At 44.1% G+C, this 16,765-nt stretch overlaps 2 protein-coding genes across 2 annotated transcripts in view; one reads left to right on the top strand and one right to left on the bottom strand.

The window, feature by feature from the left end:
- The window catches only part of LOC115528201 (BRCA1 associated protein), a 28,790-nt gene extending 23,687 nt beyond the window's left edge, over nt 1–5,103 (bottom strand). Inside the window, exons 1-4 of the mRNA XM_030336141.1 lie at nt 4,886–5,103; nt 2,971–3,132; nt 2,077–2,275; nt 605–794 (exon numbers count right to left, since the gene is read on the bottom strand). Of these exons, the coding sequence (XP_030192001.1) occupies nt 605–794; nt 2,077–2,275; nt 2,971–3,132; nt 4,886–4,967 (633 nt within the window). The 5' untranslated portion in view covers nt 4,968–5,103. The remainder of the gene's footprint in view (nt 1–604; nt 795–2,076; nt 2,276–2,970; nt 3,133–4,885) is intronic.
- A 111-nt stretch (nt 5,104–5,214) lies between these two features.
- ACAD10 (acyl-CoA dehydrogenase family member 10) overlaps nt 5,215–16,765 on the top strand; it is a 44,456-nt gene continuing 32,905 nt past the window's right edge. The window contains exons 1-3 of the mRNA XM_030336623.2: nt 5,215–5,246; nt 10,341–10,540; nt 15,826–15,974. Coding sequence (XP_030192483.2) covers nt 10,354–10,540; nt 15,826–15,974 — 336 coding nt within the window. The 5' untranslated portion in view covers nt 5,215–5,246; nt 10,341–10,353. The remainder of the gene's footprint in view (nt 5,247–10,340; nt 10,541–15,825; nt 15,975–16,765) is intronic.

Genomic DNA, 16,765 nt, shown 5'->3' with positions numbered 1-16,765 from the left:
TTGCTGAATGCAACAAATGAAATGAAGTGAATGGCAAAACCTTCTTATATCAAAAAGTATCTGTAATAATGTACAAGTACTTTTCAAAATAGAAAATATCACCATCCTTTCACTGCTTCTCTCTGTGGCAGGGATTTTCAAGCAGAACTCTAAAGCATCTTTGATACTTCAAGGAACATCCCCAAATCTGTCACCAACATAAATATAAAATGGATTTTATTTTCTAAAATGTGCCAAATAATAATTTTTAAAAGGGGAATGAGAAAAGCAGGGGCACAGTGTCATAGTGGCAAATAAGAATATGGTATCAGTTTCAAAAAGTTTGGGATCTACTGCTCTACTGGAATAGTTACTACTGGATAAATAAAATACAACCCTAGATTTCATACCCAATCCGCTCTATAAAAAATTATGGGTATGAATTAGCATTGTGTGTCTGCTAATGAATTTAGAAGGATTTCTAGAATGACAACAATACCCTCAAAGATAGGTATATATCAAGAGTCTTAAGTGCAAAATGCTGTACATCACACACGGCTAGTATCACACAGTTTCAAAAACACAGTTTCTGTGGCAAAGAGATTTTTAATATCTTAACTTTTACCTGTGCACTAAACTTTATCAGCACCATATATTGATTTGGAGTAGAGTCTCTGATGATTTTCATTTGTTCAATTACTTCATTAAATGGGGCGACAAACTTCATAAGGTCATGACTGGTCATTGTAGCAGGGACTGTGAGAATACACAGCATGGCACTGCGCCTCACATCTTCTTTTAAGGAGGTCATCTTACTAATAAGACAATAATTAGACTGTCTTGAATAGATGAGGTATGGTTAGTTCAGACAACACTAATTAGACAACTTTTATGTCCAAGAAAATAGAAAAAAATAAACCTTGTTTTAGTTCACAGATCAATTTAAACAGAGTGTTATAATACCTGAAAACACACGACCTGGGTAAAAGCAGAATCCCTTCAACATACCTGCAATAGAGCTTACAGTAAGCTTTGAAATGGTCTATGTTACATCCACCACTGAAATTTTTAGTCTTCAGTTAAAAGCTTGTTACGCTTATAAATCTGCAGTTTGTGTTTTATTCTCATTAGCTTTTCAACAATAATCTCTCATTAGGTAACTTAGAAGCACAACTCTGTTTTTCTTTTCTTCTTCATTTTAAAATTTTAAAATCACTATTCTGGAAGTTAAAGAGAACTGCCCCCACGAAGGAAGAGAGGTGGCCAGAGTTAAGTTTCAATCTACAAGCTAATGGGCAACTCCAACTATGGACTTCTCTCAAGGGGTTTAGAAGAGAAGAGAGTTCTAAATATAAGAAAGAATTCAGAACTAGGAAGACGTGACTCTGAAGATTACAGAAAGTGTTGTTGGGTAGGAATAGCTGGAAGAGAGGAAAAGAAAAAAACCTCCCGCAATGCAATTTGCTTCTGAAATGCTGCAAATTCACTTCAACAGCTGTGCTCCAAAATGGTGACCCGAGTGTCCACTGTCTCCCAGTGGGGACCTAGCAAACACGTTAGGACAAGGACAGGCTTTAAAGAGATCAGCTACCAATTATCCAAGGGGCTGATAACCTAGATTATTATCTAGCCAAATGCTTCCTTTCCTTTGGCTTGTTATAAGTTTTGTTTGGACCACAAAAAAGGGTAAAAAGAGATGATGACATTGTAATCCATTAACTGACTTAACAACTTCTTTAGTAAAGATTTGGTGGGGATAGGAGGGCACAATGATGTTATGAATCATTTATAATTTTTCTTCCTCTTTTTATCTTTCTTTCTTTCAATTTTCCAATCATCTTGCATGCCTACCTTCTCAGGGAATATTTTCTTAAGTATTTTCTCAAGTGTATCTACATATTTCTTCTATGAGAAGAAACTATGACCCAATCTATAAGATTAACCAAATATAAAACATCTAAGAATTCTCTGATACACAATATATGAAAGTACTATGCTTTTGAACCTTAAAATATCCACTTCCCTTCAGGGCAAGACATTTTTCACTGCCCTAAGACAAAAAACAGACCAACTCAAAAGGAAAAGGTTTTTTCTTACTTTGTCTTGTATAGATGCATAATACCATGAACTATTTCAACTGATGGGTTTCCACTAAAGAACGAAATCTGGTCTGGAAGCTGTTTGGATGGAGAATCGGGAGCAGCGTTTATGCATTCTATACTTTGATCTTTACTTCTCTGTGCAGTGAGAGATGCTTCTGAAGACTTCCTTTCTTCCATTGTGGCTTTCAGCTCATCTTTCACAAATCAAAAATTAGCAGATTATAAACTGATAGGAAAGAGGTGGAAGGATTCTAATTAGGTTAAAAATTTGAGTCAGAAAAATAAACTTGGACAGAGAAACTGTAATGAATTGCGGTAAGAAATGTATTTACACCATAGTCAAGTTTGGGGGATCGCCTAAACTTAAAAGCACTCTTTATCCCATAAAAATTTCATTAACACCCACAGAAACTTAAGGACGGCTCTTACATTTGGCAGCACCGTAATAAAAGCAGGCGTCTTCCATCATGTGCTCCTAAGTGGGACATTCAGGGCTATTAATTTTGAAAACAAAACCTACCAGTTCTGACCATCTTCATACTGGAGACGTAGCATACATCCAGGCTCTGGGTTGGAGGGAGCTAAAAGGGCGTGTGCGGGGGGGCGGGAGACACAACATGCTTATCTAGATTCGTTCGTGATCTGCCACTAACCTAGATGGCAAGTAGCTCTCCTCACCGAATAAAGCTGTCAACCCATGTTGTTAGTATTAATTTAGGAGAAATATTTGGAGAGGCTAAAATCTGGCTTGACAACCTCAAGTAAGGCACACAGGTAGTGAAAGATAAAAGTATGCTAGAGGTCAAAATCATGGGCTCATTGAATGACATGTATAAAACAGGCAACCATGAGCTTATGTTACATGAGTTTAGGGTTTTAGAAAGCATACCTGGGTTGGACTTCATGGTCTCAATGATCATATCTGTCATTTCTCGACGACCAAGATGCTGATGTATGATTGCTGCTTTTTCCCCTGGTGACTTCCCTTCTAAAGAGGCTACAGCTGAAGCTAGTGTCTTCTTTTTGATCTCCTCATCAGACATTTCCCCGGCTAAAGAACACATGAATGATTAATATCTGATAATAAAACAAGCTCTTCTCCACTTTCAATGTATCCATCAAAAACCTTCCTTTTCCTCTCTGCTGCCCTCCCCCAAGATATTCAGATGCCTTTGTGGTGTCCATCCCAGTCACCTCTGGGGCTCCTTAGTGCCCAGCAGACAGTCAATAAACTCCCAGTGCAATAAATTGAGAAATGCAGGGTTGTCATAGTGAAATCATGCACTTTAAAGCATATCAACGAGAATAGGAGCTTTAGAGAGTTCAAGAGTGATTATGCCAAGACAAACCAACACTTTTAGTAATCTCCGGTAAAGTGAAACTGTGTTGAGCTCCAAATGAAGGTATCAAGTCCATTAATAAACAAAAATTTCAAAAACCTTTAGCAGTAGTCTTCTTAAACACCCTAGGTTAGCTTCATGCCATGCATCATACCATGAAAATCTGTGATCACGGTCTTAAATCAATGAAACACACAAAAATGGGAAAGGAGCTTGGGAGACTCGATTGAAATATCCTTAATACAAGTTCTATCAGAGCAGGAGCCAGGCCTGTTTAGCCCACCGCTGTATCCCCAGCACTTACACGACAGTGCCTAGCACACAGTGCAAGCTCTTTAAAGTTTTGTTGAATCAATGAATAACCCACTTAGAGACGTATATGTGCCTAATATCAATTAAGCTGACTTTCAGAACTCAGAGAGATCGCTTGTAGTCTTTGAAAGGTGCTTGTAACCCATTAAATCCTATTCAATTTTTAAATTGCAGCTCCAAAATTCACACACTCAAGTTAGTTTCCAAGGACACCATATCTACCTGCCCTATGTCCCCTCCTCAAACCAAAGAGATCCTCGTGTAATACCTTTCCAAACTCTTCCTTTCCTTCACAGCTGTTTTCCCACTTGTAATTCTACAATTACTTAATAATAATTCTGCAGTACTATAATTCTGCAATTATTTAATTCATCTCTCCCCATTGAGCTGCCGGAGCCATTACAGCAGGGACCATGTCTGATTCTGCAAACAACTAAAGTTCCAGCAGATGGTGAGCATTCAGTGATTTCTTCTTGAATAACTGTTACTGTTCGGTAATTGCTTAAGGTTCAAGAAACGCAGTCATAGTTGCATTCGCCACGAAGCAGACTGTGTGGCTGGTAACGAACAGCTCAGACTCTCAAGTCCAGCTCTAAGTTAGAATCCCAGTTTTATCACCTACAGATAATTGTGGGCAAGTCATTCAACCACTGGGCTTCAGTTTCCCAATCTGTAAAAGGGGCATACCACCCATCTACGTAACAGGACTGTTGTAAAGATAATTAAAGATAACACATACAAGGTGCTTAGTACAGTGCTGGGACATAGGAAGTGTACTCATTTTAGTTATTACTATGGCTGCAGGGCGCCTAAATAGATATTCTTCCAAAGAGGAACGATTTAATTAAACCACAAACCGTCAGCATCTCTGGGATGCAGTCGCTGCCTTCACAAAGCCTAGAGGAAAGTAACTTACAAAACTTGACTCTAACCCCGGGTGGAGAGGGCGACGTGCCAGATATAAAGGGTGCCCGTGGGAAGGCACCAGGAGGGATGGGCCGGGAAGGGCTTCCCAGAGATGACATCCGGCCTATTTAGCATGGGTGGAGTAAGAGGAATCTCAACCACCTCTCAGTTTCTTCCTGAGACAAAGACCCTCGCCACCGCCTTTCCCCGGGGCTAGACGGAAGGCTGCGAGGCCGCGGGACTCACCCGCGGCGCTGAAGCCGAAGCCGGCGGGGACGGGCGAGTGTTCCGCAAGCTCCAGTCGGATGACAACCAGTGACACACTCATAGGGCAGGCGCTGGCCGGCGCGGGCCCCGGCGGGCTCAGGCGAGGCTAGGAGGCGAGCCGAGAGGCCAAGAGGTCCAGAGTCGGCAGCGCAGCCACCGCCTCAGCGCCGGCGCCGCTGCCTCGGTAGCAGCAGCTCCGCGCGCAACCAGCCGAGCCACAACAACCTTCACTTCCGCCTCCCGGCTGCCGTCGTCGACCCGCGGGGTTACGCATGCGCGGATCAGCGCGCGCTCCGATTGGATGGGGAAGCGGGCACGTGACTGGCGTGACGGCGCGGAGGTGAGTCTGCGCTCCCGGGGAGATCTCGAAGAGGTTGGGAAGGAGGAACGTTCCGAAGACTGAGGGTAGTGGCTGCCGCGTTAGGCCGATCGGTGGGTTTGCGCCCAGGCCCGAGTTTACCTACGCGAGAGGCATTGCCCTCAGCCTATTTCAGCCGACGGCGAGGGGTCCTCGGCTTCGCGAGCTCTCCGAATTGTCCGAGGAACTGTTAGCCATATGGCGAGCTCTTGCCTTTGTTATGTTTCACCACTCGCTCTAGCGCTAGTGGAGTTGTTTTGTGTTAGCCACACGTTACAGATAGGTATGCTAAAGCTCAGAGAGGTGAATCCGTTTCTCTGAAGGCGCTTGAGGAATAGGGACTCGATTGCAGTGTTTCTGACTCTGTCTAGGGCGGTGGCCTGGTTACGTGCGCGGTGCTGGAGCTAGATCTGGGCCCTACTCTCCGCCGCATCGCTTCACAAATGTTTACTGAGAGCCTAAGCACTGGTGGGGTAATGGGATATTTTCGTGAATAAGATAAACACAAATAGTTCCTGTTATGGAGTCGACCTTGATCAGTGAGTTGTGTGACCTTGAGCTAGGTGTTGCGTAAAACTAGGATATTACGCAGCCGTGAGTATTAAATGAATAGAGCCTGTGGCTCTTTATCACTTTTCGTAGATTCATCTTTGTTTTCCAGTACGTCAGACTGCCTTTAGCATATAGACATTAAGACATACAGACCTACATAGCACATACATGACAGAATGCTATTCCAAGCGTATGCTATAAAGACATCTAAGATGTGTCACAGCATGTCCTGGACACATGTAGGGACGTGAACGATACATGCATATAACATGACCACATGACATATGTCTACATAGCTTGTGACTGCACGCTGTCACCTTTCAATATACTCTCTATGTCAGGGTTTCTCAATCTTTGCACTATTAACATTTTGAGTCCTGATCATTTTTTGTGGTGTGTGTGTGTGTGTGTGTGTGTGTGTGTGTCCTATACTTTATAGGATGTTTGCTGGCATCCTTGACCCACTAGCACTTCTCCCCCCACAAGTGGTGACAACTCACAATGTCTGGGTACATTGCCAAATGTTCCCTTAGGACCCAAATCACCCCCTGTTAAGAATTGCTGTGAAAATGCATATATGTATTCACATAGTATATGCATATAACATGCAAGATCTGTGGACTTTTTATAATTATTACAGTAGTAGATAATAGTGTGCCAGGTACTAACTTGAGTGCTTTACATACTTTATTTCATGCAGTAGTAACAACAACTGCATGAAACCGTTGTATAATTATTCCCATTTACAGAGGAGGAACCTGAATCCCAGCAAGAGAAACTGGCTCAGGCTCTTACACTTATTAGTAAGTGGCTGAGCTAGAATTCATACCCAGGCAATCTGATTCTAAAGCCAACACTCAAGCCTCTTTACTAAACCATCTTAGCATGTGACAACACATACTGTGTGTGCATGTTTATAAAAGCATAAATTAAGTAGCAAATCTACATTATCATACTAATCTCATTGTTCTGAAAGTCACGGAGAAGACAAATACTCTCCGTGTTACAGAAAAAAGATGCCAGTCCCAGAGAACTAGAATCGTTAGTTAGCAATGGGCAAGTTGGGCTTGTAACAGTTCTTTGTGGCTATCGGCCGTGAAACCTGTCCCCTGCCTTCCCCAATTCTCTGATTCATCCAGTTTATTCATTCTTCCAGCTCATTTATGCTGAGCACCTGCTATGTGTCTAGATGCTGTGCTAAGCCCCAGGGGATGGATATACACAAGGATGAAATATGTACAAAGATGAAACCGCAAGATACGCCTTGCCGTAAGAAGCTTACAATTACAGGAGCAGATAGGTGTGCAAACAGTTGCTGTGTAATGGGGTAAATGCTCTGGTGAAGGTATGGAGAAGAAGCAATACGAGTTAAAAAAAAAAAAAAAAAAGTAGTGCCAGAGAGTGCCTGGGAAAAGAAAAAACCCCCCGGGGTGCCTGACTGGCTCAGCCGGTAGAACATGAGATTCTTGAGTTCAAGCTCCAGGTTGAGTGTGGAGCCTACTTAAAAAAAGAAAAATTTTTAAAAGAAAAGAAAAGCCTCTGCAGAGGAGGTAAAGGTAAAACAGGCTGTGAGGTAAAAATCAGTGGAAGTTTACCGGCAGATGAAGCAGGGAGAGATGTTACAGTCAGTGGACAGGTACCACAGCCCGGAGGGATCAGAAATCAGTGTTCTGCTGCTCTGAAGAGAGTGTTGGGAAGTGGCTAGGACAGAACCATCATCTCTAGTTAGAAGGAATAAGCAAGCTGGTCATGGGAGCATTGCCCATTCATCCATTAGTATCCTCAGTTAAGATGAAAGTCAGCCCTTCAGGCCCCAGAGACACTTTTCATCTCTGTTAAGCCCTGACACAAAACATTTTGACGCTTTTAGTAGCCTATAAATAAACTCCTTCCATCATAAACTTTGGCCTTGGCATAGGAACATAAGTAAAACTGAAAATGCAAATCAATCTTTAAGTTTTTCATTTCAAAATTCCACCCCCCACCCCCAGTTCAGCAAATGTCCAGTTACAGGAAAAACACATTGTATCATCTTGAAGATTTACTGCTTAAGAATCCTCTGTTTAGAGTCTTACATAGCTTGTTGAATCCTTATGGAGGCACTGAAGTGGCTCCCGTAAATTTACAGACTGTTTTACCAACGTTTTGTTCAAACCTGATTTTTAATAAGCTTTTAAACTATAGAAAAAGCATACACACAAAAAGTGTAAAGATTTTCATGAGAAACTGACAGCAAATAGAATTTGCTTTAATTATTTAAAAAAATTTTTTTTAATGTTTGTTTATTTTTGAGACAGAGAGAGACAGAGTGCAAGTGGGGGAGGGGCAGAGAGAGAGGGAGACACAGAATCTGAAACAGGCTCCAGGCTCTGAGCTGTCAGCACAGAGCCCGATGCGGGGCTTGAACCCATGAACCGTGAGATCACGACCTGAGCCGAAGTCGGACGCTTAACCAACTGAGCCACCCAGGCGCCCCTGCTTTAATTATTTTTTTACCCTAGCTTTTTATTTCAGACATACAGAAAAGTTGAAAGAATATTACACTGTGTCTAGATGCTATATAAGAGTGACCTCTCATATGCTTTTCATCATCTGCCTTTCACCTAAATAGACCAATAACATTTGCCATATTTGGATTATCTCTATACCTATATATGTGTAAGTCTATATACATATGTATATGTTATATGTATATGATTCCCCCCCCCCCCGAACTTTTTGACAGTACGTTTAGAAAAGAAGCAAATGGGGGCTCCTGGGTGGCTCAGTCCATTGAGCATCTGACTTAAGCTCACGTCATGATCTTGTGGTTCGTGAGTTCAAGCCCCACATTGGGCTTGCTGCTGTCAGCACAGAGCCTGCTTCAAATCCTCTGTCCCTCTCTCTCTCTCTCTCTGCTTCTCCCCCGCTTGCACTCTCTCAAAAATAAATAAAACATTAAAAAAAAGAGGCAAATGGAGAACAGTTAGGAGCCTATTGCAGCGAAGTGTAGGAGGGCTGCTGGAGTGATGGAGGCACCGTAAGTGCTAGGAGGAGGTAAGTACTGGGTATCCTTTTACTGACTTCTCATGTGTCTTTTCTGGTAGCCAGAAGAGGTTTCATGAAGGAAGTGATAGGTCAACTAGAGCCTAAAGGACAATTTGGAATTAGCCAGGTAACAGGTGGAAAGGAGCAGTCCAGGGCAAGGAAACAGCATAGGCCAAGGTGTGGTAGCTGGAGGAGAACATCATGGGTCTGAGGAAGCGGCATGTAGATTTGCATGTCCACATCATCTGGATTAAGGTTAAAAGAGAGTTACTACCCAAAGTCGGGGGCAGATCTAGAGGGCCTCTTGAGGAAGGTTAAAGAGTTTGTCTTGAGGGCAGTGGGGGAGCCACTGAAAATGTTATTTTATGTATTTATTTTTTTTTTTTAATTTTTTTTTTCAACGTTTATTTATTTTTGGGACAGAGAGAGACAGAGCATGAACAGGGGAGGGGCAGAGAGAGAGGGAGACACAGAATCGGAAACAGGCTCCAGGCTCTGAGCCATCAGCCCAGAGCCCGACGCGGGGCTCGAACTCACGGACCGCGAGATCGTGACCTGGCTGAAGTCGGACGCCCAACCGACTGCGCCACCCAGGCGCCCCTGTATTTATTTTTTTAATGTTTATTTATTTTGAGAGAGAGAGAGAGAGGAGAGAAAATCCCGAGCAGGCTCCACGATCAGTGCAGAGCCCAGTGCAGGGCTCGATCTCATGGTTGTGAGATCATGACCTGAGCTGAAATCGAGAGTTGGACGCTTAATCGACTGAGCCACCCAGGCATCCTGCCATTGAAATTTTTATTTTATTAAAAAAATTTTTTTAATCTTTATTTTTGAGAGAGAGACAGAGTGTGAGCGGGGAGGAAGAGAGAGGGAGACACAGAATTCAAAGCAGGCTCCAGGCTCTGAGCTGTGAGCACAGAGCCCCATGTGGGGCTTGAACTCACAGAGTGCGAGATCGTGACCCGAGCCAAAGTCAGATGCGCAACTGACTGAGCCACCCAGGTGCTCCGCTACCATTGAAAATTTTAAGTGGCATTAAGAGGTGGCCACGTTTACAGTTTTGAAAGAGCACTCTTACTCTGTTTGAAGAGTGAAGAATGAAGAGGGGGTTTGAGAAGAGGCAGGGGAACCTGTTAAGCTGTTGCAATGATCTGTGGGCAAGTTCATCGGTGGGTAGTAAGTGGAGAGAGGTAGACAGCGGCTTTCAGGAGGAAGACTTGACAGTACAGAGCATCTGGTTTTGCCCAGGTGGGGGACTGGGAGAAGTCAGGGGTGAATCCCAGTTTTCTAGCTTGAGCAGGTAGCTGAATGGTGGAGCCCTTTACTGAGCTAAGGAACTGAGAAAAAGGAGGAGTCAGGGAGGGTTCAGTTCTGGTTGTGGTTTGAAGTGTTTGCTGGAGATCAGTGGAGATGCCAAGTTGGCACACCTGAGCTCTAAGATGGTGGACTGGACTGGGGGCAACGAAGGCGAGCTGTGCCCTGTGTCTTCTCCTGCAGTCTTGGCCTCAACATGTACATAAGATGGTTCTTCCAGTTGTCACAACTCCAGCAGCCTCGGAGGGCAGCCTTCCTGAAGCACATCCAGGGCAAGCACCGGGGAGCCAGGCACTGGACACATTCTGGAGGCGGCCCCTACAGAGCGGTGATTTTTGATATGGGTGGAGTTCTCATTCCTTCTCCAGGGAGAGTGGCTGCAGGTGAGCTCTTTATTCTGTTTTACTTTTGGAGACTAGGCTGGGGGTGGAGGGGAATGAAGTGAGGCAAGGGGAGACAGAGGAAGATTTGGGCAGAGGGAGATACTCTGGCTCTTAAATCAAATTCCAAGCACCACTTTGTGGCTGAGTATTTTGAGTAAATTATTCAACTTCTCTGAGTCTTTATTTTCATTTTGTTATCAAATTAAGGCTAATAGGGGTGCCTGGGTGGTTCAGTAGATTGAGTGTCTGACTCTTGGTTTCGGCTCAGGTCATGATCTGATGGTTCATGACATTGAGCCTGGCATTGGGCTCTGTCTCTCAAAATAAATAAATAAAATTTAAATTAAGGCTAATTATGGTACTTACCTCTTTGGGATTTGGGGAGAGTTGAATGAAATGATTACAGAAGACACTTGCGTAGCACAGTGAGTGCTTATCTCAACTTAAATTCCCAATTCATGATAGGCTGCCATTGTTATTGTTGTTATTGGTATTGGTAGAATTTAACTGCCTTTCTCTGAGAACCTGAGAAACCTGCTTTATGTCCTTCAAGATCAAACCTCTAGTCTCTGATCCTTTATCAGCCCCTCCTGGTTTACTTTTTTCCTTACTCAGTTCAACTGACTTGCATTGGATTAATTTTTTTTTTTTTTACATTTATTTATTTTTGAGAGACAGAGAGACAGAGCGCAAGCTGGGGAGGGGCAGAGAGAGAGAAGGAGACACAGAATCAGAAGCAGGCTTTAGGCTCTGAGCTGTCAGCAGCACAGAGCCCGACACGGGGCTGGAACCCACGAACCGTGAGATCATGACCTAAGCCGAAGTCGGACGCTTAACCGACTGAGCCACCCAGGCGCCCCGCATTGGATTAATTTTGGCCTCAAGTGTTAGGAAACCTAACAGAACAGTGACCGAAACAAGATCAAAGTTTCTTTCTTTGGCACATGAAAGCTCAGGTGTGTGGTAGGGGGCTAGTATGTTGCTCGGTGATATCAGGCACTCAGGTTGTGTCTATTGTATTGCTCTGCTGCAAATACTCTTCATTTTCAGTTTCACCTCCTGATCTATCTTGGCTGCATTACCTCCTGCCATCACATTCTCATTCCAGCCAGCAGGAATAAAAAAGGGCCAAAGAGCTGACCTCTATGGTAGCTGGTTGGGCGATTCTCCATGCTAAACCAACCCAAGTACAGGTTTTATATGTCCCTGGGTAAAAAAAAATTACTATTGACCTTAAACATGAAACAGTTATTTAACCAGCAAAAATGAGTTTGGGAATAGCGGAGAATTGCAATTTGGGACAAGCTAGCTTTGGTCAAAACCATAGGCTAGTCCAACAAACAAAGGAGAGGAACATTTTATGGAGAAGGAGGAGGAAGTTGGGAGGGCTTGTTTTGAACAAAAGTCCACTGGAGAAAGACAGGAGTTCATGGTGATGATGGTTTCTCATTAGCCGAGCTGGTAGGGTAGTCAGTTCAGCATACATCTTTTTTCCTGTTGGGGCCAGTAATTCACCATCCTTTCCTGTTGGAGATTCTTCTGTTGGTGTCTGTCATTGACGGAGTTGGAAGGGCGTGCGAGCTCCCCCTTCTGGCGTCCTGACTTCATTTTAGTGAGGTTTTCCTTTTCACGTTACCCAGCTAAGCAAACTGACTTGGTGAGCAATTTTTTAGCTCCTGCTGCAGCTGGTCCCTCAGCCTCCCTATTCCTCTGCTCATATTCCTCTGGCATTTGCCACAGGGCTGTTCCAACCTCCCAGCAGTCTCCTACTCCCCCCACCCAAGCCTTCATACTTGGAAGACAGCTGAATCTCTTCTTTTACAGAAAACAAAGATCACTGGACAGGTGTCTTCTCAGCTTTCTCCAGAATATCTTGAGAACCTGTTCGCTTCACTCCCTCTGCTTCGGCCCAGGTTCAGGACCCTACCGTCTCCTACCTGCACCATCACATGAACCTCCTAACTCTTCTCTCTGCCTCTGGCCCTCTGGGTTTTGTACCACCTTCCATGCAGCCCCCAGAGTTACGTTTCTGAGATGCAGATCCCATCCCTTCCCTCCCTTGCTTCAAATCCTCGAGTGCCTGTGCTTTGTCCCTTAGATTAAGCCCAGAAGCTTTCGCTTGGTATCCAAGGCCTCTGGCAAATTAGCCCTCGTGTCCACGTACCATAGCATTTCCCACATTTCAGCCTCTGTGGACTGCTTGATGTTCTTTAAATTTGCCGAACACCTTTACACTCCTGTGTCTTTGCAAGTTCTCTCCCCTCTGCTGGCAGCCACCCTTCCCTGCCTCCTCTGCCTGTTCAAATCCTACTTGTACTTTTGATGGTGACCTAAACAGTATATTACTTGGCACAGTGCCTGGAGTATTTTGCACACTCAATAAATCTTGTGGTGGTTATTAATATTGATTTTAAGACTTCTTGGGGCACCTGGGTGACTCAGTTGGTTAAGTGTCCAACTTTGGTTTGGGTCATGATCTCATAGTTTGTGGGTTCAAGCCCTGCATTGGGCTCTGCGCTAACAGTGCAGAGCCTGCTTGGGATTTTCTCTGTCTCCCTCTCTCTGCCCGTACCCTGTGCATGCTCATGTGCGCGCTCTCTCTCTCCCCCTCTCTTAAAAATAAATAAACTTAAAAAACAAACAAACAAACAACTACAAAAAAACGACTTCTTTTCTGTGAAAGCCTCTCTGACCTCCTCCCTGGGTAGAGTGTCCCTGTCTAGCATGTTCCCAGGTCAGTTCATCCTTTATCAAGGTGTGTTTTAGGTAGCAAGCTTTTTCTATAAAGGGTTAAGTAGGCTTTGCAAGCCACACAATCTGTCACAATTGCTCAATTCTCCTGCTGGAGCAAGAAAACAGTGATAGACAGTAGTACATGAATACAAAAGCAGATGGGAGACAGATTTGGTTCCCAGGCCGTATTTTGCCTATCCTTGGTCTAGTTTATACACCTGTGTGGTATTCCATTCTATGGATGTATCAACGTTGATGTAACAAGCGATTTACTAACATGTGTTTAAATTCCTGGCTCTTTTCATCATGAGCAATTCTACACAAACAGCCTTGTTCATAATCTTTGCTGACTTTTATAAATATATATGTGGGAGAAATTCCTAGAAGTGGAATTACTACATCAAACGTATATTTAAAATTTTGCTCTCCATAGAGGTTGTTCTTCTTTCCACTCCCATCAACAGTCTACAAGAGTGCCAGTTTCCTTACATGCTTGCCAATTCTGAGACCATAAAAAATGTTACACATTTTAGTTCTCAAATTAAATAAGTAGGATTATTTGGATTGAGCTTTAAGTCTTGCTATTCTCAAAGAACATGTATCAAATTAGTAACATTGATTATCTCTAAGGGAGATTGCTTGTCATTTAACTTTTTTTTATACTTTCTATATTGTCAAATATTTTCAATGCACAGGCCCTACTTTATCAAAACAAAATAAATGTGTAAAGTATATTATGTCTTAGAAATACTTATGATTGCTACTTATATATTTGCCCCATAGCAGCTATATTTTAGAAAGAAAACACACAACCTGGTACAAGAAAAAGCAGCCTCTGTCCAAAGACTCCCTGTACACACAAATGCTGATCCATCCACTGCCTGAACTTCTTATGGATAGAAATCGTCGTTAGGGGCGCCTGGGTGGCTCAGTTGGTTGAGCATCCAACTCTTGATTTTGGCTCAGGTCATGATCTTACGGGTTCATGAGTTCCAGCCCTATGTCGGGCTCTGTGCTTACAGTGTGGAGCCTCGTTAAGATTCTCTCTCTCTCGGGGCGCCTGGGTGGCGCAGTCGGTTAAGCGTCCGACTTCAGCCAGGTCACGATCTCGCGGTCCGGGAGTTCGAGCCCCGCGTCGGGCTCTGGGCTGATGATGGCCCGGAGCCTGGAGCCTGCTTCCGATTCTGTGTCTCCCTCTCTCTCTGCCCCTCCCCCGTTCATGCTCTGTCTCTCTCTGTCCCAAAAATAAATAAATGTTGAAAAAAAAAAAAAAAGATTTTCTCTCTCTCTCTCTCTCTCTCTCTCTCTCTCCCCCTCTCTCTCTGCCCCTCCCCCTCTTACACTCTCTCTGTCTCTCAAAATAAATAAATAAGCTTAAAAAAAAAAAAAGAGGGGCGCCTGGGTGGCTCAGTTGGTTGAGCATCCAACTCTTGATTTTGGCTCAGGTCATGATCTTACGGGTTCATGAGTTCCAGCCCTATGTCGGGCTCTGTGCTTACAGTGTGGAGCCTCGTTAAGATTCTCTCTCTCTCGGGGCGCCTGGGTGGCGCAGTCGGTTAAGCGTCCGACTTCAGCCAGGTCACGATCTCGCGGTCCGGGAGTTCGAGCCCCGCGTCGGGCTCTGGGCTGATGATGGCCCGGAGCCTGGAGCCTGCTTCCGATTCTGTGTCTCCCTCTCTCTCTGCCCCTCCCCCGTTCATGCTCTGTCTCTCTCTGTCCCAAAAATAAATAAATGTTGAAAAAAAAAAAAAAAGCTTTTCTCTCTCTCTCTCTCTCTCTCTCTCTCTCTCCCCCTCTCTCTCTGCCCCTCCCCCTCTTACACTCTCTCTGTCTCTCAAAATAAATAAATAAGCTTAAAAAAAAAAAAGAGGGGCGCCTGGGTGGCTCAGTTGGTTGAGCATCCAACTCTTGATTTTGGCTCAGGTCATGATCTTACTGTTCATGAGTTCGAGCCCTGTGTCGGGCTCTGTGCTGACAGTGTGGAGCCTGCCTGGGATTCTCTCTCTGTCTCTGCCCCTTGCTCGCGCTCTCCTTCCACCCCTCAAGAATAAAAATAAACATTAAAAAAAAAAGGAAAATTTCTTCTTTATTCCGCAAAGACCGCATCCCCCAAGTGAACGTTTCAGCGTAGCAGTTCTGGTGCCGCAGAGGATGACTCCAGTTTACAAAATGAAGGGCCTGTTTTGGCGTGCTGTCCGAACGTGGCTTATTACGCTTGTGTTTTCTTACTACGTGCCACGAGTGTATGAGCGACCTGAGGTACGTGAGGCAGCTGATGAGAGCAGGGAAGAAAATGCATAATGCAGTGTCCAGAGTCATGTCAAGTAGAGGGTAAGGACCTGATGCTTAACAGCAGTGTCCCCTCCATATCACTGTTGCCTTGGGGTCTAAGGCCGAGATTTTGCGTTTCCTCAGTTTCTCCTAATTCCCGTGAGAATCCCCCCCTGGCACCACAGCAGCGTCACCGGGACTGGTGGTAATTCCCCTGAGCTTTCCAAACCCCAGCCATCTCTGAATTGTATTTCACTTACTGCAAATTTTAATTCCTATAGAATGGGAGCTACAAAATGATATCCCTCCTGGAACTATACTGCAGGCCTTTATCTCAGGTGGTGAAAAGGGGCCCTGGATGAAATTTATGAGGGGAGAGATAACAACAGAGGATTTCTTACAGCAATTCGGGGGACTCTGCTCTGAAATCGTGAGTGATAAACATACTTGAATTTACATACTGTTTCTGCCTAGAGTTTGGGTGCAATACTCAGCTATTAAGTTGGTTAAACTGCAAATAAGTGAAAACCTAATAATCCATTTGAATTAAAAAAACTTTTTAAATTTATTCATTTGGGAGAGAGAGAAAGAGAACAAGCAAGGGAGGGGCACAAAAGGAGGGGGTCTGAGGATCCAAAGCAGGCTGTGTGCTGACAGCAGAGAGCTCGATGTGGAGCTTGAATTTACAAGCCATGAGATCATGACCTGAGTTGGGACGCTTAACCGACTGAGCCACCCAGGTGCCCCGCCATTTTTAAGTTTTTAATGCATTTCTTCCATCTCCAGATACTGAACTTTAACTACATATATCTAAAAGTATGTGCCTCCCCCACTCATGCTCTGTGTCTCTTTTTCAAAAACAAACATTAAAAAAAATCTTTAAATGAATGTACATAATGCCGCTCAACTGCACACTTAAAGTGGTCGAAATAGTACATTGTATGTGATGTATGGTTTTTTTTTTGTTTTTTTTTTAAATTTTTTTTTTTCAACGTTTATTTTTATTTTTGGGACAGAGAGAGACAGAGCATGAACGGGGGAGGGGCAGAGAGAGAGGGAGACACAGAATCGGAAACAGGCTCCAGGCTCTGAGCCATCAGCCCAGAGCCCGACGCGGGGCTGGAACTCACGGACCGCGAGATCGTGACCTGGCTGAAGTCGGACGCTTAACCGACTGCGCCACCCAGGCGCCCCGAGATGTATGTTTTTTTAAAGATTTTA

This window comes from Lynx canadensis, chromosome D3 (assembly GCF_007474595.2).
Source record: "Lynx canadensis isolate LIC74 chromosome D3, mLynCan4.pri.v2, whole genome shotgun sequence".
In the NCBI taxonomy this organism is placed as follows: Eukaryota; Metazoa; Chordata; class Mammalia; order Carnivora; family Felidae; genus Lynx; species Lynx canadensis.
This window is presented reverse-complemented; position numbering and strand designations above follow the sequence as displayed.